Source organism: Myodes glareolus, chromosome X (assembly GCF_982192425.1).
Source record: "Myodes glareolus chromosome X, mMyoGla1.1, whole genome shotgun sequence".
Classification (NCBI taxonomy): domain Eukaryota; kingdom Metazoa; phylum Chordata; class Mammalia; order Rodentia; family Cricetidae; genus Myodes; species Myodes glareolus.
In genome coordinates, this window is record NC_142053.1 from 79,001,034 (window position 1) to 79,027,808 (window position 26,775).

Genomic DNA, 26,775 nt, shown 5'->3' on the forward strand with positions numbered 1-26,775 from the left:
AGATTTCATTAATTTTTATAGCTGGACAAAACTTCATTTTGTGTATGTATGTATGTGTCTTTATCACATTTATCTTCTCATCTCTTCATAAGCATGTAGGCTAATTCCATATTTGGGCTATTAGGAAAACTGCTGCAGTAAGCATGAATGTACAAGTATCTGCATACTATGCCAACACAGATTCTTCTACCTATATGCTCAAGAGTGGTAATGTTGAGTCATATGTTAGTTCTATTTTTCAGGCTTTTTATCATTGATTTTTAGTTCCTATACAAAGTAATGCATTTCAGTGTGACATTTCAGATACACACATCTTTGTACTTTGTTCATATTCAGTTTCCCATTACCTTTCCTTATTCCCCCTTCTTCTCCCTCTCCTGTTGGTCCCTTTCATCTCCTCCAAGTAGTCTGTTTTCATGCATTGTCCATACTAGTATACATATATAATCTATATGCATATATAACTAGATTCTACATATGAGAGAAAACTTAGGGTATCTTCTTCTCCCACTACCACCTTTGTTTCCCCATGTGACCCCCTTTCCATAAATACTCCCTTTGATTTCCATATCATATATAAGCATAAATAGCTAGACATACTGTTAAATGTAGATACTATATATGAAAGAAATGTGCTTCTTTCTGATTCGAACTTAATTCACTTAATATGGTGATTTCAAGTTCCAACAGTTTCTCTGAAAGCAACATTCTTTCATTGTTAGTGAGATGTGCTAAGAATAGCATTTTTAGTGTGCAGTAAGATAGGTTCAAAAGCACAGATGTCTGAAATGACACACAAGGATAGATAGATTAATTCAGATTTTCTTTGGTTCATAAAAGAACTAGACAGCTAGGCTTAGTATTTCCCATGCTTACACAAATTACTATAGAACACTCCTAAACACTGACTCAAATGGAAATGGAAACTCAGTTTCCTGGGGATTTGGGCCCTCTGAATCTTTACCCCATGACAGTAATCACCCCAAACTAAGAGAATGGCTATTCATGCCTTAGACAGTGGAGGTCGTTTACTCACATCAACCGGTGCTAAGTGACCCAGGTGGGACCAAAAGGTAGTACTGTCGCAGAAAGAGAGAAAACTGATTAAACTCACATCTAAAGAGACAGATGTCCAAAATGTCAAACCTTGGTCTACTTTGGCAAAATAATCACTCTTCCAGAGGCACAAACAAATAGACAGACAGACAAAAGAGCAAAACCACTCCTGAGATGTAGTACAGGAAGCTCGTGTTGTCATGACAGGTGGCAGGATTTCCTCAGGATCTTAGCCATGGTGTTGACTCTGCATGCTAGCTTCTTCAGTCACTTTCTCTAAAGTGGTCTTTCCTGGATACCAAGAAAGCCTGTGTCACCTGAACTTCTGAGGCTCTTTCCTGACTGAAGCCTACCAGAACTGTTGCCAAAACCCATAGGCTCTGCTTCCTTTTGCTTTCCTGAAAACCACAAGAAAGAGATTAACAGAGAACACAAATTTTATTCATGTCTGGACCTGAGGAATCTAGGTCCAGACATTCCATTTTAGTGATAGCCTTCTTTCCTATTTCTACTCTTTTGAAGAATGTCTGTACTGGTTTCCATAGTGGCTGCACTGGTTTACATCCAACCAGTGATGTATGCAGTTTTTTTTCCCCAGAATCCTTGCAAGCATTTGTTGGTATTTCCTTCCTTGGTAATAACCATTATGCCAGGAGTCAGATGGAATCACAAAGTGGTTTTAGTTTACATTTCTGTGGAGATTAAAATATTTGGACACTTTTAAAAATATTTATTGATCATTTTTTGTATTTATTGTTTTGAAAACTGTGTTAAATTTTCTGGCTCATTTGTTGATTGCATTATTTAGAGTTTTTGAGTTTGGCCTTGAACTCAGAGATCTGTATCTGACTGATCTTTAAAGGCATGGGGATTAAAGGCATGCACCACCGTGATGCCTGGCTGAAGCACTCTTTTCATATGGTTAGTGTTTTCCTCCGTACTTACATTTTTGAAGCTGTTGTGAATGGAGTCATTTTCCTGATTTTGTTCTTACCAGGCTAATTTCATTATAGAAAAGCTGCTGATGGACTGGAGAGGTATCTCTGTTGGTAAAGTGCTTGTTGCATAAGCTTGAAAAAGTTCAACCACCATAACCCACATGAAGAAATCCGAGCAGAGTGACGCACATCTATGTTCACTGCTGTGGACACAGTGACGGGCAGGTCCTTGGGGGCTGACTGCCAACTATTCCAGCCCGCTTAGTGAGCCCAAGGGCAATGAGAAGATCCTGCCTCAAAAACAAAACCAAAAAAGCAAGGTGGATAGTAACAACACCTGAGGTTGACCACTGTCCTTCACACACATGCATGAATACACACATAACATTCTCTCTCTCTCTCTCTCTCTCTCTCTCTCTCTCTCACACACACACACACACACACACACACACACACAAACACACACACACACACACACACACACACACACACACAGAGAGAGAGAGAGAGAGAGAGAGAGAGAGAGAGAGAGAGAGAGAGAGAGAAAAGCTACAGTCTGTATATGTTGACTTTAGGTCCTGTTACTTTGCTGAAAATATCATATGTATGAGTTTTCTAGTGGAGTTTTTAAGGTCTAAGTATAGTTTCATGCAGTTTCAAGCTGAGATAATTTGCTTTTTTTCTTATTTGTATCTCTTTTATTCTTGTTCTTGCCTATTGTTCTGTCTAAGAATTCAAGCACAATGTTAACTAAGAGTGGAGAAAATGGGTACTTTTCTCATTTTAAAAGAAACGCTTTCCGATTTTCCCACATTTAGTAACACATTGGCTATGGGTTTGTTGTATATAGCCTCTATTATACTGAGGCATAGTCCTTCTATGCATAGTTTTTCCGGGGGCTATCATGAAGGCACATTGAATTTGTGAAAGGCCTTTTCATCTATTGATATGATTATGTTATTTCGGTCCCTGAGTGTGTTTATGCTCTGTATTACTCTTATTAACTTGCATATGTTGCATCATCCCTTTATTCTATTAAGAATTTTTGTGTTATTTGTTCATTATGTAAATTTAGTGTGTACAGGGTGAGAGTGGGTGTGGGAGAGAGGGGGAGAGGGGAGAGACAGAGAACACATCTAGTTTTGTTACTAAGGTAATACTGGCTTCACATGAGGTTGAGAATGGTCGTGTTTCTCATTTTTCTATTTTATGGAATAGTTTGAGCATCATTGTTAATAGTTAATAGTTCATCTTTAAAGATCTGGCAGAATTTGGTGGTAAATCTGCTTTATTCTGTGCTTTTCTTTGTTAGAAGACTATATTATTATTTTAATCTCTTCTTATTCTAGATGTTTGCATCCTTTATAGATATATATTATTTTATTAAAGTTTCTAGTTAGCACTCAAAGAATTTGGTTTCATTGTGACATTTTCCCAAGTATGTCATTATGCTGTATTTGTTCCTTGACCACCCTCCCCTGTTATCAATCTTTTACTCTTATTTGGTCACTTACCCACAAAATAGTCGCTTCTCTTGCTTTCATGTCACATATATACCTTCTTACATCCTACTGTTTGCTCTCTTTAGGCTTCACCATCTTCTCTCATTCTACTTTATCCCCCATATATATGTTGTTGTTCTTGTTTTCTTAGGACAGGATATTATTATGTAGCTGTGGCTGTCCTAGAACTCACTATACATACCAGGCTGGTCTCCAACTCACTACCTCAGCCTCCTAAAAGCTGGGATAAAAGGAGTGTGCCACGATGCCCAGCTTCCACATGTATAGGTATATAGGAGCTCAAATCTATATTCTGCATGTAAGAGAAAATAAGCAACATTTGTCTTTCTAAGTTGGCTTGTTTCAACTCCAGTTCATCCATTTCCTATGAATATTTGTTTTTATTTTCTTTATAGCTATTTGATTTCCATTTATCTGTTGATGACACCTCTGCAAATCAGATTCTTCTCCTTCTATGGAATCTGTTATTTCCTGTTGAGTTGCTTGCTCGTTAATGACTTTACTAACTGTATTTTCACCTTTCTATTACTGTGAAAAACACCATGACCAAGGCAACTTAGAAGGAAAGGTTAATTTGGGCTTATGGTACCATAGGTATAAGAGTCACTAGTGGTGGGCAACATGGCAGCAAGCAGCAGGCATGGTGACAGGAGCAGAATACCAAGAGTCCACAGTTTGATCCACAAGAAGGAAGTAGAACAAGGAGCTGGAAATGGCACAAGTCATTTAACTCTCAAAACACACTCCCAGTGCCATTCTTCCTGCAACAAGGTCACATCTCCAAACAACACCACCAACTTGGGGACTAGATATTCAAATGCCTGGAACTACTGGGTACATTCAAATCATCACACTAACCTATAGTTTCAAGACTATATTCTTTGCCAGCCATGGTCTTTCCAGTTCTCTGTTCCTTAAATAGTGTTCAGCTCGTGGTGTAGGGGTTCCTACAAAAGCTTACAGCCAACATGGAAATCTGGTTCATTGTGACTTAGTTAACTGGTAATGGTTCAAACTTCTAAAGTCAGACACTAGGCAGTTTATTTTAGCCATGTTTAAGTATATTTCCTGATGATAACTGACTGAATCCTGTGTGCACAACAAAGTTTAAGACTTGATAACATTGAAACTCATTTCAAAGTGCATATGGCTTCTTCCATAAAGATAGGTTCTGTTAACTCAGAAACAATGCTCAAGGTAAGAGTCTAGAGAGAATGAGTGAGGTAAATGCAATGGCCGTGGGAGTCAGGAGTGGCCTGACCCTGGGATAGCATAGAGGTTACCTAGGCTGTTGTAAAGCGCAAGTGATGTCTCCCAGAAGGATGGGTTTTATGGACTGAGAAGCAATGCTCAAGGTCTAAGAGAGGAAGAGTCTTCGGGATAATAGTCTTCGGGATACAGGTGTGGTCTGGCCCTACAGATAGTGGACTGAGAAACAATGCTCAAAGACTAGGGAGAAAATCTGGGAGGAACACACATAATAGTCTGGGGTACTCGGTGAAGCCTGGCCTGACAGATAGCAAAAGATTAGCAGCTCATAAACTACATCCTTCCCCAGCATTCCATGTGGAACACAGACAAACATCTACTTCCTTTGAAGAGATAAGCCTGTGGTTTATGTTTCCTGGTTTTCCTAGTGCTTATTTGTGTTCACAAGGACTTTGTACCCTCTACATAGTTCATGGATGCTTGGAGTAAAATATATGTGTAAACGTATAATGTCCTCAGTCTTTGCAGATTGGCTTTGTGTTGGAATTTCCTTTCATCATCATTAACTAGGTTGTTTACAACTATACCTATGCTATCTCTTCCTGTTTTTCAATTTCCAAAGTCCACCTAGAAGTAAAAGCTTGGAGTTTTTGCAACCTTTTAAGAACAGGCGTCACATTTTTTGAATGTCTGCACGCCCTTCTCAGTTCTGGGTACACATGGTAGCACTTAATTATCCGCATCCCACCAGCTGTCTGTTCGGTCGACCTTCTCTTGACCAAGCATGGAAAAGACCAAAGTCTATGGATGAGAGAAGATCACTTGTCAGGACTGGAATGAGACAGTGTGTACACAGAAGGATGAGTGAGGACAGTGAGTTCTCCAGATGGAGCACGGGCAGCTTTACTGCACGACTCACTATATAATGAGATTAGTTTATATGAGCCACACGCAGAAGGCAGAAGTCAAATACGGGTTGAAAGCTGCACATTAGCATAGCGCAATTCAACACATGAAAAATGACAACGATGAAAATGATGATGATGAGGAGGAGCATGGGGAGCAGGAGCAGCAGCAGAAAGGTGAACAATGGCCACCAGCCGAGGGAAGGAGTAAGCTCTGGATTACAAACACTTGAAAATGCAGCAGAAGAGAAGACGTTCAGACGCGCGTTTGACATTGAACTTGATTTCAAAAGTATTTTTACACCTGAAATTCTTTAAAGAACCAATCAATATAAGGGAAAAATCCTTTCTTGAAAATTTTCCAGTTGAGAGTTAACAAACTTTTGAGGGGAAAATACCGTATTTTAAAAGATCATGGCACTTATTTTCACAGAACTGAGGTTTTTAGAAAGAGACTAAAACATTCTAGTCATAATTGAAATGAAAGTGTTGTAAGAGTCATCTGAAACTTTTGTAAAATGAATCCTTATCAGGAATCTCTTGGATAAATGTACAGTTAGGTAATTCAATGGCGAATTTGCCATGCATGGTTTTAGAATGATGTGGTTAGACAAGTTTATAACTGCTGTTTCTTCACATTTCAGTTCACAGAGAAGACTGGAGTTAGCATCGAACACATTTTGTTCTCATTTCTCTTCCGTTTTTACTGATTGTTTGTAACTGGACATGAAGACAAATTTCAAAAAGTGGAGAACGTGGGGCTTAGTGGGATAATCAAGAAATGTGGTAGAGAAAGCGTGGAAGAAACTCCATGTCGTGACTGCCAAATATAAACGTAACAATAGTCGTGATATTTAAATTTTTAGAAGGAAACAAAGCTAAAAAGCACAAGTGAAATTAATTTTTAATTAATATTTTATTAAATATTTAATTTGAATTTATTTAATCTAATATAGGAAAACATTTCAACTTCATCATATTATCCAAATAAAATTATTAACAAGATTTTTTTTATTCCTTTTCATATTCCATTTTCTGAAGCTAGTGTCTATTTTAGTGAAAAATAGTTTTTCTGAAAATGTGTTTGGGTCACAGTTTTCTTTTCTCCAACTTCTCCCAGAATTTGCCTACATTTTTATCCCTCCCCTTACCCTTTCTTTCTATCCTTAGAAAACAAACAGGCAAACAAACAGAAAAAACTACAAACAAATTAGAATTAACAAAAAAGAAGGAAAATAAAAGCACAACATACACACACACACACACACACACACACCCCAAAATGCATAAAAACACAAAATTGGAAAACATACATGCAAGAGAACAACCAGACAAAAATGCTATTGAGTTCGTTTTGTTTTGGCCATCTACTTACTTCTGCATGTGAATTGTGTGATCTAATCTCATTACATGGTAATAGTCTTGCAGTTACTTAAAGCTGCCTGTGCTCCATCTTCTGTATATACATTGTCTCATTCCAGTACTAACAAGTGAACTTTCCTCACCCATAGTCTTGTAGTAAATGGCCAAAAAAAAGAGAAGTGGGGCCTCCAATTAACTTAAAAGCAATTATGCACCAAGAATTCATAAATCTGTTAACCTGGACTTAAACAAAATCATATACATGCACCAAACATTACATGGTACCTCACTAATAAGTACAACTTTATGAATTTCACTTAAAGATAAGTAAATGAGAACAAGAGCATTCCACTTGATGTACCAAAGGACAATTAATCTCCATTAGTATTAGTCTCCTGGCAACTTACCTCTTACTTCATTCTTTAAGATTTTCACATTTTTAGGATCTGTTTGTATATGTGTGTGTATGTACTCATGAACATATGTATACATGTGTACAATTCCTCCTGGAACGGGTGTTATAGGCAGCTGTCGGCAGTGTGACATGAATGCTCAAAACTAAACAAAAGCAAAAAGTACTCTTGACCACTGAGCCATCTCTCACCCCTACTCCATTTAAAAGAGATGTAATTAGCCCATTTAGCATGTACAAAATCGTGAAGTCTTAGATTGACCAATCAACACTCCTTGTGTACATTTTATTTGTATTGTCATAATATATGCCAATTTTATGAATTGGTTTTATTTTAATTTTAACTTTTTGAGAATTTCATATGTGAGTACACTGTATTTACATCTTTTTCACCTCTTCTCTACCCCTCCAGCTCTTCCTGTGTCCCCTTTCCATACTCCCTATCATTTATGACCTTTTTGATAATTATTGCTGTTGTGTACACAAAAACAAAGCAAAACAAAAAAATATGTGGAATATTATTTTAAGATGTGTTACATTTGTTTGTGTTGTGCAACATTTGTTTAATGATGCAAAGATGTGTTGCATTCTTTTATGTTGCATTTGTTTAACTCTGTGAAACTGTGTTACTTTGTCTGCCTAAAACACCTGATTGATCTAATAAAGAGCTGAACAGCCAATAGCTAAGCAGGAGCGAGAAATAAATGGGACTGCCAGGCAGAGAGAATAAATGGGAGAGAGAGAAAACGAAGGGAGTGAGAAAGGGAAAAGGAAAGGTCACCAGGGAACAGCCAGACAGCCACATAGCCACACAGCTAGCCATGGAATAAGAAGTAAAGAAGGTATAGAAGGTAAAAGTCCAGAGGCAAAATGTATACAGGATAATTTAAGAAAAGCTGGTTAGAAATAAGCTGGGCATTCATGAGTAAGAATGAGTCTCTGGGTATTTATTTGGGAGTTCCGTGGCAAGCCCCCAAAGATCAAAGTGTAAAAAAAAAACAAAAACAAAAAAAGAACCAACTACAAATAATGAGTCCAGTTAGTGTTGCTGTTGCTCTCATGTACGTGTGTATGGTTAGGAGTGACCACTTAGGATTGGGAAATCTGTTGTCAGGGGACTCATCTCTGAGGAACACTAATTCTCTCTCCTTTAGCAGCTATTGACTGCCTGCAGCTCTTCATCTAGATGTGCAGCCTTGTGAAAATGTCCTCTAGCCTCATTTCCAGGTCAACTGTGAAGGTCTAAATAAACCATATTTAGAGTATATGGGTGCAGCACCCCAGTCGTGTCAGGAAGACAATCTCTCCCTGCAGTTGTTCTGGTCCTCTGACTCTTACCGTCTTTGTTTCCCCCTGCCTTCTACAATGATCCCTAAACTTTAGTTGTAGGGGTTGTGTTGTAGATATTCCAGTTGGGTGTGGGCATTTAACAGTCAGTTGCTCTCTGCTCTTTGGCCAGGTGTGGATCTCTGTAGTACTCCTTCTCTGCTGATAAAAGATGCTTCTTTGATAAGGGTTGAAAGGTACACTTATCTTTTGTAACATGAAGGCCGGCTTGTTGGGGTTTCTGTCCCTCCCGGTACCCCACAACCAGCAAGTCACAAAGAAAATCACACAGAGTCTACATTAGGTTATAAACTGATTGGCCCATTAGCTCAGTCTTCTATTAACTAATTCTTACATCTTACGGTAACCCATAATTCTTGTCTATGTTAGCCATGTGGCTCAGTACCTTTTCCAGCCAGGCAGGTTACATCTTGCTTCTCTGTGGTCTGAGCAGGAATGGAGGAATGGGCTTCCTCCTTCCTAGCCTTCTCCTGTTCTCATTGCCCCGCCTCTACTTCCTGTCTGGTTGACCCGCCTATACTTCCTGCCTGGCCAATCAGCGTTTTATTAAAATACACGATTGACAGAATACAGATAATTCTCCCTTTGAGTAGAAATCTAAATATTGAAGCTATATTGATTCTGAAAAATGATAGTAATAGGTTCTTTTTTAGGATTATGACTTCTGCAATCACCGGTTCTTGACTGGGCTTACAGGAACAGGAATTAGCTACCTCCTCCTGAATGGACCTTAAGTTCAATTAGACAGCTGTTTGTTAGTCCTCAGACCTAACTGTGACTTTTGCACTATTGGAAAATCCTGTCAGTTCAGTTGTTATTGTGGTTCTTGGGTTGACAACTGAGTCAGACTGTTAATAACTTCTCCCTAGCATAGCACCTTTGGATACATTGAGAAATAGCCATTAGGGAGGAGACTTCCAAGTCAGGACTATAACCAAAGTGCATGGTGTCTTCAGCAATAGGGCCATGTCTTCAAGTTGTGGGAGGTAATCAAGGGAAATGAATGGAAATAACCTATATTGTTTTGAGGGATCTCCTGGCCCTGGGGGAATTTTTGTTAGATCCTCTGTGACTCTTAGGAGAGCATTCTTACTCCCATGTTGGGTAACTCTTTTTCAAAATATATATACATATACTGCCTCCCAAGTGCTGGGATTAAAGGTATGTGCCACCACCACCCAGCGTATAATGCATTTTTAAATAAGCTTATAAAATAATGTATTTTCTTATGAGTTTTTCAAACATTCTTAGTATTCTTTATCTCTCCTTCCTCCCTTTCCCTCTGCATTACCCTTCCTTACTGCATCAAGCCCCTCCCCGTTTTATTCTTGCACCTCTCTAGTACTCCTCCTCCATTCCTCAGTGGTCTTTTTCTACTTTCTTGACTTTTTGTTACTCAAGTTATATATGCAAATCTGAAGATTCAGAACTAGTAACAAGAATTAAAAGAGAGCATGCAGTATTTGTCTCTCTGCTTCTGGGTTACCTCACTCAGTATATTATTTTCATTTCCTTCCATTTGCCTTCAAATTTCATGATTTAATTTTTCTTTTCAGCTGAATAGAATTCTATATCATATCTGTACAAACCCATATATTAGAGAAAAGAAGAAATGAAGTTATCGGATTTTTTAACACAGACCAAATGTATCGTTTAGAATGTTCATTCAAAGAATAATTTTAAAACCACAAGCTTGTGTGTAAAGGGAAGGAGAAAGTATGACTAATGAAAGGCCTGAAGAAATAGCATCTAAAATATGTTCTTGCTCACTGTTTTGACTCCATCCCCCATTTCTCTCACTCTTAACTGTTCTGACCAAAAAAAAATTGATTTAAGACTGGAATTCTGCTTGCCTTAGCATCAAGTACACACAGATGGTGATGATAAAGACAGATATGTCCCATTTGTATGATGGTATTTTAAACAGGAGTGATACATAACTCACAGTAAACCTGCAAGGGATGACTGGAGGAGCTGGATGTAGTATATGGGGAAATCTCTGGAGACTAGAATCTAGTCCCAACTCTACTGTTTTCAGAACAATAGTCAATGAATCATAAGCTAGTTGACCTTCTCTTGTAAACAGGCTTTTTATTAGATGACTTTTGCTCAATGGTAGCTTACCTAAATATTCTAAGGATGAATAAGATAGGTGTCTTATGGTTTCCATTGCTGTGATAAAGTACCATGACCAAAAATCAACTTATGGATGAAAGGGTTTATTTTATCTTATAGCTTGTCATGCATCACTGTGGGAAATTAGGACAAGAAGCTGTAAGCAGAAGCTGATGCAGAGGCCATGGAGGAGTGATACTGGCTCGCTCATCATGGTTTGCTCAGTCTGCTTTCTTATAGTACCCAGTTGTAGGATCACCAGCCCAAGGATGGAACCAACCACAGTGGCCGGGGCACTCCACCATCAATCAATAACTAAGAAAATGCCCTACAGGCTTGTCTACTGCTCTATCTTATGGAGGTATTTTCTCAATTGAGAGTCCTTCTTCCCAAATGACTTTAGTTTATGTCAAGATGACATAAAACTATCCAGCACAGTAGGTCAGGCAAGTAAGCTATGAGATTCAATAAGTTAGATATATTAAAATAATTTTCTTTCCCTTTCTTTCTTTCCACATCGCCCTTCAACTCACTTTGTAGCTGCAGATGATCTCTACTGTCAGCCAACTCCTCCTCCTACCACCTACCAAGTTCTGAGTTTGCAGGCATACAACACCATTCCCAGTTTTATGTGGTGCTGGGGAGCGGAAGGAAGCTAGGAACACATTTTACCAGTTGACCTATATCCCTAGCAGAGCACTTTCAGGTTAATGATATTTTTCATAGTGGGTTAACTGTGAAATAGCTTCGTCATCAATTTCACTAATTTCTCTCTCTCTCTCTTTCCCCTGTCCTCTCTTCTATCTCCCATTTTCTTTTTTCTCCACAGTTACTGTTTTGAGCCCAGCAGAAAAAGGTAAGTGTATATTGTGAACTGTGTTGTTTAGAAATGTATCATGTATCCTTATCTTTTTCAAAAAGCGAATTATATAAAGTCTATAAACTGAGCAACTTTACCAAAAAATATGCTTGGTTTATTAGAACATTTAGGGTGATTTATTTAAGGAAGCTTACTCAGAAATAGAGCAAAACATATTTTTCGGTGGCCCTTTTGGCTATAAAATAACAATTAGAAATGATCAAGACTCATCGTGAGATGGACACAGGTAAACATTTTCTTCCATAGTGACTCCTAAGTTCTCTCTTGTTCTGCCGTTATTGTTCTAGATACCTTTCTTCCCAACCCATCCCCTCTTTAAGATATAGAGTGAGGATCCCACAGACCTTGACCATTGCAGCTCCTATATATTCTTGTGCTCCTCTCAACTGATCATCACCATCTTAGCTTGATCTACATACATTTTTAAAAAACACTGAGGCACTTTGCATTTAAAATGTGTAAGTGAATCATAAGTCTCCATGAACAATTAGTTTTATATTATTTTATCAGTAAGATCTAGAGTATATATAGTGTAGTTTATAATATCACTTTTAATTCTCATTTCATGAGAGTTTGTTGTTAGAATTCATTGACCTTCCCAGTATTCAAGATCTGCTGTGTTACCATTCTGCTTTGGCCATTTAACATGGATAACAGAGCAGTAGGAATGGGAGACAATGGATAATAGTCCTTACAAGTGTGGGCTCTAGAGCCAGATTGAATTTACAGATTGGTTCTTTTTGTCCTAATAAAATATCTTACCCTCATCCTATTATTTGCATACATAATAGAAGCAATAATACTACCTAATTTGTGAAGATGTTATAAAGACAGTTTAATTGCATATAAAGCAGTTAGAACAAAGGTGAACAGTGCACATCCTAAAAGCTCAATAAACATGTACTGTTACTGTGACAGCAACAGAGCAAGTCTTAAGTTGCCATTTATTCTTATGAATGATTCTTACAGTCAGAAATCATCTTGTATAAATACTAAATAATTATAAATATTTCCATTACAAGCTTTCAATACCAGCTGTATGGGGTTAACTTAAGTGATATTCTACCATAAAAACATAACAATGTTCTTATTATTCCAAATAATAATAATAATAACTTATTGTGCTTTGTATCCTGCTAATACAAAAAAGTATAATTTTATTGTCTCTTCTGACTCTAGGAGTCCAAAGTTCTTTTCCCCTGACAATTCTTAAATTTATCCACACAGTAAGCAATGACATAAGATTTTGCATCTACATTCTGTACTGGGGTATAGTGGAATTTAGGAGACAGAAGGTATAAGTTGGAGATCTAGCTGTGCCATTTGATAGCTCTTTGACCTTCATTGGGTAACTCACCTTTTTTGAACTTTAATTTCTATAAAAAGTAGCAGCACTTTGACATCTCAAGGTTCTACCGTAAACTATTATCTGTAGCTAGTCTGCTTGTTAGGAATACTGATGTAAAAGAGTAACAACAGCGACATTAACACCTAACAAAGAAGACTTGCTATACACAGTAAGCTAATGACTATCTGAGGTCCCTAAAAACTCTGTAAATTTGTGACTTGTCTCCAATAACACTGAATCTTTAAAGCAGAGTTAAATAAATAACATGACTGTCAGATGGAAAGAAAATCTCCAAATTCCATGACTTCTCTTTGTCTCCACAGTTGAAGAAAACTATAGTCAAATATACTGGAATAGGTTTGTATTTTTGGTCCACTTTATGGCACCTATAATGGGTTAAATAATCTTCCAGCAAAATTCATGGCCACCTGAAACCTTGGGGCATGTCCCTATTTGTAATAGGATTTGGGGTCATGTATGTAATCATGTCAAGATGAAGTCATACCAGATTAGTCTGAGCCTCAGTAATTTGTGTTCTAAAGGAAATTTGCATCTGTAGATAGATAAAAGACCCACTGGGAGGAGGAAGAGTGGTCATGGTGCCCTTGAAGTAGCATTAAAGATTATCTGCAACCAAAAGAAGCTAGGGAAAAGCAGGGAAGCATTTGGTACTGGAGTTTTAAGCAAGAGTACACTCCAGAACTTTGAGGGAATACATTTCTGTTTTATAAACTGTTGGGGACCAGACTCAACAAAAACAAAAATACTTCTTGCCAGGGTAGAGGTGTGGGGATTTAGAAATATAGTAAATAATATGAAGATGCGAATGAAAATAATAAAATGGAGAAACATAGAATAGTATCGGGAGGGAATTTCAGTGAGTATTGGAATTCGCCCGAATTAATTTCCAATTGCTTAAAATACCCCTGGCCCCAAAATATAGGAGTAAGAACAAAAAAAAACCTGCATTAACATAACACAAGGGAATGAACATACCAATTGAAGGTCCTGGCCTACTTCCATAGTTAAACATTCTGTTGCTAGAAAAAAATAAGTCACGCTCACACCCTAGACCAAAACATTCTGTAGGCAAACCACTCCCTGGTGGAATCCATTGTTATCTCCATAAAGGGGGCTGGAACTTAGTTGTATCCTTAGACTTTTGTTTGAGGTAAAAAGCATAGCTACTTCTCTATTCCTTAAATACAAGGTCTGGCTATTAGCCACACCTGTTGACAATAACCGGAGCAGAACTCTCTGCTCTAAATGTAGGTGGGACCTTTGTTTGAGGTAGAAACACAATAACTTTGATGGAATAGAGGTAAGTTCCAACTCTCTGACCTTCTGACAATGTGGAAATAGGCTCCACAGTAAACCATCCAAGTTTAGTTTCCTAAAACCCCAGGAAACTAATAATGTGCCTAGTAAATTTCAAATTTCAAAATTCTTTTAACAGTGCTTTAGAAGTTAGGAGACTTGTAACAGTAACAGATAAATAAGACTTTGGTGTCAGACCTTCCTGGGATTACTTGACTTTGCCACTTCCCATGTGTATGACATCGAGAAATTAAACTAGTTTTCACTTTCCTCTTTTGTAAAATGAAGATAACACTTACCTTCTATGAATATTCTGAGCAAATAATTTAGCATAGAACCTGGTATATGATAAATAGAAGTGGTAGTAGGTACTATTACTGTCTGATGATGATATTTGCTGGTACTAACATTGGAAAGAAACTGGAAGGTTCTTCTAAGAAGTATGCCATATCCCAGGACTATAATTCCTCATGATTCCACTTGTGAATAGATGGTCAAAGTTCATGTATTCACATTGTAGAACAGCTGAGATCCAAAGAAATAAAATATTTTTACTTACTCATGTTGATTCTTGTGAAAAAGAATAGAGGCTAAAATCCAGGTCATCTGCAGCAAATATCACAATGATAGATACTATATCAACTTTGGTGCTTCAGGACTCTGAAAAAAATTTAAAGACATAACACCCTATCTTATTTTATACTAAAGTATGATAATAATATATTTATTTTACTTTTATAAATATATTGTAAAGATGCTCTTCCTCACAATGATACTATGTTGAAGATCTTAATTGCAATTTTTTCCCTTTCCTAACCCTGAAATGAAGATTGTGTTAGCTAGGGTTTCTATTGCTGAGATGAAACACCATGACCAAAAAGAAAGTTGGGGAGGAAGGGGTTTATTTGGCTTACACTTCCACAGCACTCTTCATCACTGAAGGAAGTCAGGACAGGAACTCAAACAGAGCAGGATCCTGGAGGCGGGAGTTGATCCAGAGGCCTTGAAGGTGAGCTGCTTACTGGCTTACTTCCCCTGGCTTGCTCAAAATGCTTTCTTATAGAACCCAGGACCACCAGCCCAGGGATGGTGTAAGCAGAGACTGCTCTTTTGTTTTCCAGCCACCCAGATCTGAATAATCACAGAAAAACTATATTAATTACAACACTGTTTGGCCAATGGCTTAGGTGTATTCCTTGCTAGCTCTTACATCTTGAATTAACCCATTGCTATTAATCTGTGTATCACCACGAGGCTGTGGCCTGCCAGTAAGATTCTTGCATCTTTCTCCTTCACAAACTACATGGCATCTGCCTGACTCTGCCTTTTTTCTCCCAGCATTCAGTTTAGTATTCCCCATCTCGCTCTATTTTGCCCTGCCACAGGCCTAAGCAGCTTCTTTATTAACCAGTGGTAATAAAGCATATTCATAGCATACAGAGGGGAATCCCACATCAGGATGGTACCATACCATGGGCTAGACACTCCCCCATTTATCATTAATTGAGGAAAAAGCCCTACAGCTGGTTTTTGTCGAGGCATTTCCTCAACTGAGGCTCCTTCTCTGATGACTCTAGCTTTTGTCAAGTTGACACACAAAGCGAACCAGTACAAAGATCAGAGATAAGCTAACAAATTGAAATTTAATAAGAACCAAGAATGAAGTAAGGCTAAAGATAAACTTAAGAATGACAGGCACATTAAGAATGATCCATCATTCAGTCCAATTATAATTAAGAGTAATACACTGCTCACAGTTGCTCATCTTTGCAAAACACCATTAATCATTGTAAACAAAAGTTCAGTGCATCCTCTGCAGATTCATTAGATTTTTGAAGGTTTACATTCTAAATTCTCTGGGTTCTTCCTTAAAGTTAAATGATTATAATTACTTACCTTCTCAGAAATGGATGTACTTTATAAATATTAAAGCTATTGTGGACTTGAGTTCCCCCCCAACTGATAGATGGTGTCTACCTCCCTATACTCCAGAATATAACTTTATTTGGAGTAATTAAGTTAAAATGAGTTCACTGGTGTAGGCTCAAATTCGGTATGATTGGTGTCCTCAAAATAGAAGGAAATTTGAACACAGATGGGTATAGAAGAAGACCATATTGAGACAGAGGAAGAAGATGGCTATGTACATGCCAGAGAAAGAGGCCGGAGAAGGAAGCAACTCCTTTGATACCTTGTCTTGGCTAGTCTCCAGAAATGTGAGAAAATAAATTTCTATTGTTTAAGGCATCTAGTCTGTAATATCTCATTGTAGCCTAAGAAAACTGATACAACGGCTTAATCAAATGTCTTGAAAACCCAGAGCATGGAAATATCTGCTTTGTGTCAGCTTCACAGTTATGCTAAACTTAATTTATAGCTGATACATTAAAATATGCCAGGATTGCAAGAGAGAGCTAAGAGAAAAGACCTTATGAGAAATCTCAGTATTGTTTTGAGCAGTTTTCTGAGTACTGTTTTTCTTTTCATTATTATTATTATTATTTTTCTTATTATCATTATCATCATCATCATCATCATCATTGGTTTTTCAAGACAGGATTTCTCTGTGTAGTCCTGGCTGTCCTGGAATTCACTCTGTAGACCAGGATGGCCTCAAACTCACAGAGACCTGCTGGCCTCTGCCTCCTAAGTGCTGGGGTTAAAAGCTTGCACCACCACTGCCGAGCTATTGTTTAATATTTTAATTAATTATTTAAGGCAGAGTCTTGGTATATAGCCCAAACTGCCCTGGAATGTACGCTCCTCCTACTTCAGCCTCCCAAGTGTTGGGATCTTCACTTATAAATCACCACACACATTAAACTTTGTGTCTTTATGGCATTGAGGATTGAACCCAGGACATGATAGGAAAGAACTCTGCCACTGAACTATGTCCCCAGCCAGTGATATGTTTTTAAAGAGAGAATTTCTCTGTGTAGCCTTGGCTTTCCTGGAACTTACTCTGTAGACCAGACTGGGCTTGTACTCATGACAATAAACTGTCTCTGCCTCCCGAATGTTGGCATTAAAGTTATGTGCCACCATTGCCCAGGTAGAGTTTTTAATAATGCATGATTTTTGAAAGAGGCATGCTGTGCATCTGCTCAATGCTTGATAGCTGTAATATATAAGAAATAATTTTTAGAAAGACAAAATCCCAAATAGAATCAATTTGAAAATGGGAAATAGATCTAAATAGACATATTTCCCAAAGAAGACAGCCAAATGGTCAGTGGGTACATTTTATAAAGCTCATTGTGACTATTAGGGAAAATGAAAATGAAACCAAAATGAAATATTTCACTCCAATAAGAATTGCTGTTTTCTTCTTAAGAAGACAAAAAAAAGTGTAGAAGTGGCTCAGTGGTTAAAGAGCACTGGCTGCTCTTTAGTTTGATTTGTACTCTTATAGCTGTTTTTCCTTATACTTTGGAAACCCTGTTACCTATGGTTCTGTGACTTAGTTTTTTACTTAGCATTATATTCTCTCTAATAATACATGCAAATATTTTTTTAAAAAAATTATTGATTTCACATCATGTACCCCAATCACATTCATATTCTTCATCCCTTCATATTTGTGCTCTGCCCTTACACCACCCCCAAATAAAATAAAATAAAATTTAAAAGAAAAAAATCTTGTCATGGAAGCTGTATTGTGATATAGCGAGTCACACAGTATGCTCTTTTTCTTTTCTTTTTTTTTAAAGTTTATTAAATTATGAAAGTTTTCATTTCCGCCCCTCCTCCCAACACCCTCCCACTCCCCCCTCCCCCTCCTCCTCCCTCTTCATCCCTAAGAGCAGTCAGGGCTTCCAGCCCTGTGGGAAGTTCAAGTTCCTCCCCACTCCTTCCAGGTCCCTGAAGGTGAGTATCCGAACAGACTGGATCCCAAAAATCCAGCATATGCAGAGGAAACAAGTCCCAGTGTCATTGTCAGTGGCTTTTCAGAAAGGCTCCGGACCAGCCACATTCAGAGATCCGGCCACATTCAGAAAATCTGGTTGGATCACATGCTCGTTCAGTCCCAGTCCAACTGGCCTTGGTGAACTCTCATTAGATCAGTCCCCTTGTATCAGTGGGTGATCGCACCCCTCGCGGTCCTGCGTTTTTTTCATGTTCTTCCTTTTTGTGCCCCTCATTTGGACCATGGGGGGCTCAGTCCGGTGCTCCAATGTGGGTCTCCATCTGTATCGCCATCCATCGTCAGATGAAGGATTTATGGTGATAAGCAAAATCTTCATCAGTATGGTTATAGGCCAAGGCCGGTTCAGGCACCTTCTCCTCTGCCTAGAGAACAGTCTGGGGATCTCTCCTTGGACCTGGGATCCCATTTATAATCAAGTCTCCTGTAAACCCTAAAATGACTCCCTTAGTTGAGATATATTCTTCCCTGATCGCATATCCATCCTTCCTCCCTCCCTCCATCCCAGTCCACCTAGCTTTCCCCATTCCTTCCCTACTCCCTTCTTTCTAACCCTCTCCCCTTCCAACAACCCTCCCACCCACGCCCCCATGCACCCGAGGTTACCTGGGACTCTTGTCTATTTCCAATCTCCAGGCAGATAGCTACATGATTTTCAACAGGTTCACCTTCTTATTTAGCTTCTCTAGGATCTCGAATAATAGGCTCAAAGACCTTTAATTATGGCTAGAATCCACATATGAGTGAATACATACCATATTCCTCTTTTTGGGTCTGGCTTACCTCACTCAGTAAAGCGTTTTCTATTTCCATCCATTTGCATGCAAAAGTCAAGATGTCATTGTTTTTTTACCGCTGAGTAGAACTCTAATGTGTATATGTTCCACACCTTTATTAACCATTCTTCTATTGAGGGGCACCTAGGTTGTTTCCAGGTTCTGGCTATTACAAATAGTGCTGCTATGAACATAGTTGAACAAATGCTTTTGTGGTATGATAGGGCATCTCTTGGGTATATTCCCAAGAGTGGAATTGCTGGGTCCTGAGGGAGGTTGACTCCCAGTTTCCTGAGAAACCGCCACACTGATTTCCACAGTGGCTGCACAGTTTGCATTCCCACCAACAATGGATGAGTGTTCCCCTCATTCCACATCCTCTCCAGCATAGGCTATCATTGGTGTTTTTGAGTTTGGCTATTCTGACAGGTGTAAGATGATATCTCAAAGTTGTTTTGATTTGCATTTCCCTGATCGCTAAGGAGGTTGAGCATGACCTTAAGTGCCTTTTGGCCATTCGGAGTTCATCTGTTGTGAATTCTCTGTTCAGTTCAGTACCCCATTTTTTAATTGGGTTAGTTAGAGTTTTAGTGTCTAGTTTCTTGAGTTCTTTGTATAATTTGGAGATCAGACCTTTGTCTGATGAGGGATTTGTGAAGATCTTCTCCCAGTCGGAAGGTAGCCTTTTTGTCTTACTGACAGTGTCCTTTGCTTTACAGAAGCTTCTCAGTTTCAGGGGGTCCCATTTATTCATTGCTTCTCTTATTGTCTGAGCTCCTGGGGTTCTGCTTAGGAACTGGTCTCCTGTGCCTATATCTTGTAGACTACTTCCCACTTTCTCTTCTATCAGGTTCAAAGTGGTCAGATTAATGTTGAGGTCTTTAATCCATTTGGACTTGAGTTTTGTGCATGGTGATAGATATGGATCTATTTTCATTCTTCTACAGGTTGACATCCAGTTATGCCAGCACCATTTGTTAAAGATGCTTACCTTCTTCCATTGTATGCCTTTAGCTCCCTTGTCAAATATCAGGTGTTCATATGTTTGTGGGTTAATACCCGGGTCTTCTATTCGATTCCATAGGTCGACTTCTCTGTTGTTATGCCAATTCTAAGCTGTTTTCAATACTGTTGCTCTGTAATAGAGTTTGAAGTCAGGGATGGTAATGCCTCCAGAAGTTCCTTTATTGTATAAGATTGTTTTGTCTATCCTGGGTTTTTTGTTTTTCCATATAAACTTGATTATTGTTCTCTCAAGGTCTGTGAAGAAGTTTGATGGAATTTTGATGGGAATTGCGTTGAATCTATAGATTGCTTTTGGTAGAATTGCCATTTTTATTATGTTGATTCTCCCAATCCAAGAACAGGGGAGATCTTTCCATTTTCTGGTATCCTCCTCAGTTTCTTTCTTCAAAGACTTAAAGTTCTTGTCAAATAGGTCTTTCACTTCCTTGGTTAGAGTAACCCCAAGATATTTTATGCTATTTGTGGCTATCGTAAAAGGTGATGTTTCTCTGATTTCCCTCTCTGCTTCTTTATCCTTTGTGTATAGGAGGGCCACTGATTGTTTGGAGTTGATGTTGTATCCTGCCACGTTACTAAAGGTGTTTATCAGCTGTAGGAGTTCTTTGGTAGAGTTTTTGGGGTCGCTTATGTACACTATCATATCGTCTGCAAATAACGAAAGTTTAACTTCATCCTTTCCCATTCGAATCCCCTTGATCCCCTTATGTTGTCTTATTGCTATTGCTAGGACTTCAAGCACTATATTGAAGAGGTATGGAGAGAGTGGACAGCCTTGTCGTGTTCCTGATTTTAGTGGAATGGCTTTGAGTTTCTCTCCGTTCAATTTGATGTTAGCTGTCGGCTTACTATATATTGCTTTTATTATATTTAGGTATGATCCTCGTATACCCAGTCTCTCCAACACCTTTATCATAAAGGAGTGTTGAATTTTGTCAAATGCTTTTTCAGCATCCAATGAAATGATCATATGGTTTTTTTCTTTCAATTTATTTATATGATGGATTACATTGATAGATTTGCGTATGTTGAACCAGCCCTGCATCTCTGGGATGAAGCCCACTTGATCATAATGGATAATTTTTCTAATGTATTCTTGGATTCGGTTTGCCAGTATTTTATTGAGTATTTTGGCGTCAATGTTCATGAGTGAGATTGGTCTGTAATTCTCTTTCTTGGTTGTGTCTTTGTGTGGTTTTGGTATCAGGGTAACTGTAGCTTCATAAAAAGAGTTTGGCAATGATTCTTCTGTTTCTATATTGTGAAATACATTAAGGAGTATAGGTATTAGCTCTTCCTGGAAGTTCTGGTAGAATTCTGCATTGAAACCATCTGGACCTCGGCTTTTTTTTGGTGGGGAGGTTTTTGATAACAGCTTCTAATTCTTCGCGACTAACAGGTCTATTTAGATTGTTCACTTGCTCTTGATTTAACTTTGGTAAATGGTATTTATCTAAAAACCAATCCATTTCTTGTACATTTTCCAACTTTGTGGCATATAAACTCTCGTAGTAAGATCTAATGATTCTCTGTATTTCCACTGTGTCTGTTGTTATGTCCCCCTTTTCATTTCTGATCTTATTAATTTGAGTGTTCTCTCTCTGCCGTTTGATTAGTTTGGCTAGGGGTTTGTCAATCTTGTTGATTTTCTCCAAGAACCAACTTTCTGTTTCGTTGATTTTTTAGATTGTTTTCTGTGTTTCTATTTTGTTGATTTCAGCCCTCAGTTTGATTATTTCCAATCTTCTACTCCTCCTGGGAGAGTCTGCTTCTTTTTTTCCAGAGCTTTTAGGTGTGCTGTTAAGTCTCCAATATATGCTTTCTCCGTTTTCTTTAATTGGGCACTTAGCGCTATGAACTTTCCTCTTAGAACTGCTTTCATTGTGTCCCATAGGTTTGAGTATGTTGTGTCTTTATTTTCATTAAATTCAAGGAAGACTTTAATTTCTTTCTTTATTTCTTCCTTGACACAAGGATGATTCAGTAGTTGACTGTTCAACGTCCACACATTTGTAGGCTTTCTGGAGTTCGAATTGTTATTGAGTTCTAACTTCATTCCGTGGTGATCCGACAAGACACAGGTGATTACTAATATTTTTTTGTATCTGTGTAAGTTTGCTTTGTTACCGAGTATGTGGTCAATTTTCGAGAAGGTTCCATGAGCTGCAGAGAAGAAGGTATATTCTTTCCTTTTTGGGTAGAATGTTCTATAGATATCTGTTAAGTCCATTTGATTCATGACCTCTAGCAATTCTCTTATTTGTCTGTTGAGTTTCTGTTTGATTGATCTGTCCATTGGTGAGAGAGGTGTGTTGAAGTCTCCTACTATTAGTGTGTGTGGTTTGATGACTGCCTTGAGTTCTAAAAGTTTTTCTTTTACATAAGTGGGTGCTTTTATATTAGGGGCGTAGATATTCAGGATTGAGACTTTCTCCTGATTAATTGTTCCTGTTAAGAGTATGAAATGTCCATCTCCATTTCTTCTGATTGATTTTAGTTTGAAGTCAATTTTGTTAGATATTAGAATGGCCACAGCAGCTTGTTTCTTAGGTCCGTTTGCTTAGAAAACCTTTTCCCAACCCTTTACTCTGAGTAGATGTCTATCTCTGTGGTTGAGGTGTGTTTCTTGTAAACAGCAGAATGTTGGATCCTGTTTTCTTATCCAGTCTCTAAGTCTGTGCCTTTTTATAGGTGAGTTGAGTCCATTAATATTAAGTGATATTAATGACCAGTGGTTGTTGATTCCGTTTATTATTTGTGTGTGTGTGTGTGTGTGTGTGTGTGTGTGTGTGTAGTAGAGTTTGTGTGTTTCTCTTCTTTGAGTTGTGGTTGTGAAGGGTCGCTAGATGTCTGGGTTATTGTAGGCAGTGATGGCAATGTTGGATTCCTTGGGTTGCGATTTTCCTTCTATTACTTTCTTTAGGGATGGATTTGTGGCTACGAATTGTTTAAATTTATTTTTATCCTGGAATATTTGTTTTCTCCGTTGATAGTGAACGATAGCTTGGCTGGGTATAGTAGTCTGGGTTTGCATCCATGGTCTCTTAGTTTCTGCAGTACCTCTATCCAGGATCTTCTGGCTTTCATGGTTTCCATAGAGAAGTCTGGTGTAAGCCTGATAGGTTTACCTTTATAAGTCACTTGACCTTTTTCCTTTGCAGCTCTTAATATTCTTTCTTTAATCTGGATGTTTTGTGTTTTGATTATTATATGGCGAGGGGACGTTTTTTTTTGATCCAGTCTATTCGGCGTTCTGTATGCTTCTTTAACCTTCATAGGAATATCGTTCTTTAGATTGGGAAAAATTTTCTTCTATAATTTTGTTAAATATATTTTCTGGGCCTTTGATCTGCAGTTCTTCTCCTTCTTCAATCCCTATTATTCTTAGATTTGGTTTTTTTATTGTGTCCCAGATTTCCTGAATGTTTTGTGAAGAGAATTTGTTGAATTTGCTGTTTTCTTTGACCAGAGTATTTATTTTCTCTATGGTATCTTCAGAATCTGAGATTCGTTCTTCTATCTCTTGCATTCTATTGGTTATGCTTGATTCTGTAGTCTCCGCTCGTTTACCTAGGTTTTCCATATCCAGCCGGTTCTCGTTTTGTGTTTTCTTCATTGCCTCCATTTCAGTTTTCAATTCTTGGACTGTTTCCTTTACTTGTTTGATTGTTTTTTCTTGGTTTCTCAGGGTATCATTCACGGATTTACTTAGTTCTTCAAACTTTTTGTTATATTTCTCATCCATTTCTATACTCATTTCTTCAAACTTTTTGTTATACTTCTCGACCAGTTCCTTAAGGGAGTTATTCATATCCTGTTTAAGGAACTCTATTGCTTTCATAATGGCACTTTTTTCCCTCTTCATCTGGGTTAGAGTGTTCAAATCCTTCTGTTGTAGGGTCTTTGGGATCTGGTGTTTTCATGTTCTTTTTCAGATTGTTGGAGGAGGTCTTGCCTTGGTGTCTGCCCATTTCTTCGTTCAAATGCTCTCTATTGGAACTTCTGGTAGCGGGTCAGGTTCCCTTGTTGGGCAGGGAGTTCACTGATAGAATGCCTACCCTTCCTCAGGCAGGCTATTGAAGCACAGGCACTCCCTCTTTCCGGAATGCGCCTACAGAGCAGGCCCAGTGTGCAAGGCAGCTGAGCTGGGGAAATTTTATGGTTTCAGTGGGAGGGGAGAAATATAGAAATTTGTACCTGGATGAAAGCTGGGATGGCAGGCGGGAGAGCTTAGCAGGGTGGAACCAGCACTGCAGGTTGATCTGGGAGTCTATGGGGTAGGGGAAAGTCCGAGCTCCTCCTCGCCGGGCCCTTGCCGCAGGCCTGAAGCAAACTCACCCCTCCGATGGCCCACTGGCTGGAGGCTGGGATGACTGGCGGGGGCGCTAGCAGGGTGGAGCCAGCAGAGCAGGCTGACCTGGGAGTCTATGGGTTCAGGGAAAGACCGAGCTCCTCTTCGCAGGGCCCCTGCTGCAGGCCCAAAGCAAACACACCCCTCCGATGGCCCTCTGGATGGAAGCTGGGATGGCTGGCGGGGACGCTAGCAGGGTGGAGCCAGCAGTGCAGGCTGGCCTGGGAGCCTATGGGGTCGGCGAAAGTCCGAGCCCCTCCTCGCCGGGCCCCTGCCGCCAGCCCGAAGCAAACTCACCCCTCTGATGGCCCTCTGGATGGAAGCTGGGATGGCTGGCGGAGGCGCTAGCAGGGTGGAGCCAGCAGAGCAGGCTGACCTGGGAGTCTATGGGGTCGGGGAAAGTCCTAGCTCCTCCTCGCCGGGCCCCTGCAGTGGGCCCGAATCACACTCACCCCTCCGATGGCCCTCTGGATGGAAGCTGGGATGGCTGGCAGAGGCGCTAGCAGGGTGGAGCCAGCAGAGCAGGCTGACCTGGGAGTCTGTGGGGTCGGGGAAAGACCTAGCTCCTCCTCGCCGGGCCCCTGCCGCGGGCCGAAGCACACTCACCCCTCCAATGGCCCTCTGGATGGAAGCTGGGATGGCTGGCGGGGGCGCTAGCAGGGTCGCTCTTTTTCTTTCTTTCTTTTTTACTGTAGCTCAGACTTTATTTACTTATCTTTTCTTTTTTGTTTCATTTTAAAAAAGAATACATACTATCTTTTTTTTTATTTTACATGTCAATCCCAGTTCCTACTCCTTCCCTTCCTCCCATTCCCTTGTTCACCTTGCCCCCCGCCCCGTCCACTTATCAGAGAAAGTAAAGTACATTGCTTTGGGGGAAGGTCCAGGGCCCTCCCTAATATATCTAGGCTGAGTAAGGTATACATCCAGAGAGACTAGGTTCCAAAATAAGCCAGTACAAGCAGTAGGGATAAATTCTGGTGCCACTGCCACTAGTCCCATAGTCTGCCCCAGCCATACAACTGTCACCCACATTCAGAGAGACTAGTTTCGACATACACTGTTTTCTTCCCTGTCCAGCTGGAGTTGGTGAACTCCCATTAGCTCAGATAAACTGTTTCAGTGGGTATACCCATCATAGTCTTGACGTCTTTGCTCATATTCTCATTCCTCCCACTCTTCAACTGAACTTTTGGAGTTCAGCCCAGTGCTCCAATGCAGGTCTCTGCCTCTGTTTCCATCAATTGCTGGATGAAGGTTCTTTGGTGATATTTAAGTTATTTATCAGTCTGACTACAGGGCAAGGCCAGTTTGGGCACCCTCTCCTCTATTGCTTAGGATCTTAACTGGGGTCATCCTTGCGGATTCCTGAGAATTTCTCTAGTGCCAGGTTTCTTGTTAGCCCCATAATGACTCCCTCAATCAAAATATCTCTTTCCTTGCTCTCATCTCTGTCCTTCCTTCATCTCAACTATCCCATTCCCTCAAGTTCTTCTCCCCTCTCCCTTTCTCCCTTCCTCTTCCCCTTCCATCTTCCCTACTACCCCCACCCCATGCTCCCAATATTGTTAGGTGATCCTGTATATTTCCCCATTCCAGATGGATCAATGTATGTTTTTCTTAGGATTCACCTTGTTACTTAACTTCTCTAGGATCATGAACTATAGGCTTATTATCCTTTGCTTTACATCTAGTATCCACTTATGAGTGAGTACATACCTTGTTCATTTTTCTGGATCTGGGTTACCTCACTCTGGATGTTTTTTTTTCTAGTTCCATCTATTTGCATGCAGATTTCAAGATGTCATTGTTTTTACCCTGAGTAGTACTCTAATGTATAAATCTGCCATATTTTCTGTTAGGATTATTTCCTAATGCGAGCTCTCTGCTGATGCAAGAATCCCAATCAAGCTAAATCACAACAAGTCAGAATAAAGGATATCCAGGTTTAATGGGATTCCTGTGCTCTCAGGTGGCCTTGAGAGGAACTGAGAAGCCACAAACGTGACCATTGGGGGTGGGGAAAGAGGGAAGACCATGAAGAGACTTTCTGGGGAGCAGTTTAAATAGACTGGGGGAGTGGTCAAGGTTTGGCTGGCCGCCTTGACACTTTTCTGGGGAGGGATCAAGGTTTGTTGGGCCACCATGACACTCCTCTGGGGAGGGGTCAAGGTTTGGTAGGCACAGGGGCAGGGACTCCAAAGATGGAGGTCAGGGACCAGGACTTACATTCCAGGCTGTTTGTATAAGGGGTGACAGGAAGCTGAGGTAATATTTTGACCAACATT

General features: G+C 39.5%; 1 protein-coding gene across 2 annotated transcripts in view; it reads left to right on the forward strand.

The window, feature by feature from the left end:
• The window catches only part of Zdhhc15 (zDHHC palmitoyltransferase 15), a 110,458-nt gene that overhangs the window by 6,268 nt on the left and 77,415 nt on the right, over positions 1-26,775 (forward strand). Inside the window, exon 2 of one of the 2 annotated variants that reach the window (XM_048417934.3) lies at positions 11,697-11,723. The exons of the other annotated variant lie outside the window; for it this stretch is intronic. Coding sequence (XP_048273891.1) covers positions 11,697-11,723 — 27 coding nt within the window. The remainder of the gene's footprint in view (positions 1-11,696; positions 11,724-26,775) is intronic. 2 annotated transcript variants of the gene reach the window in all.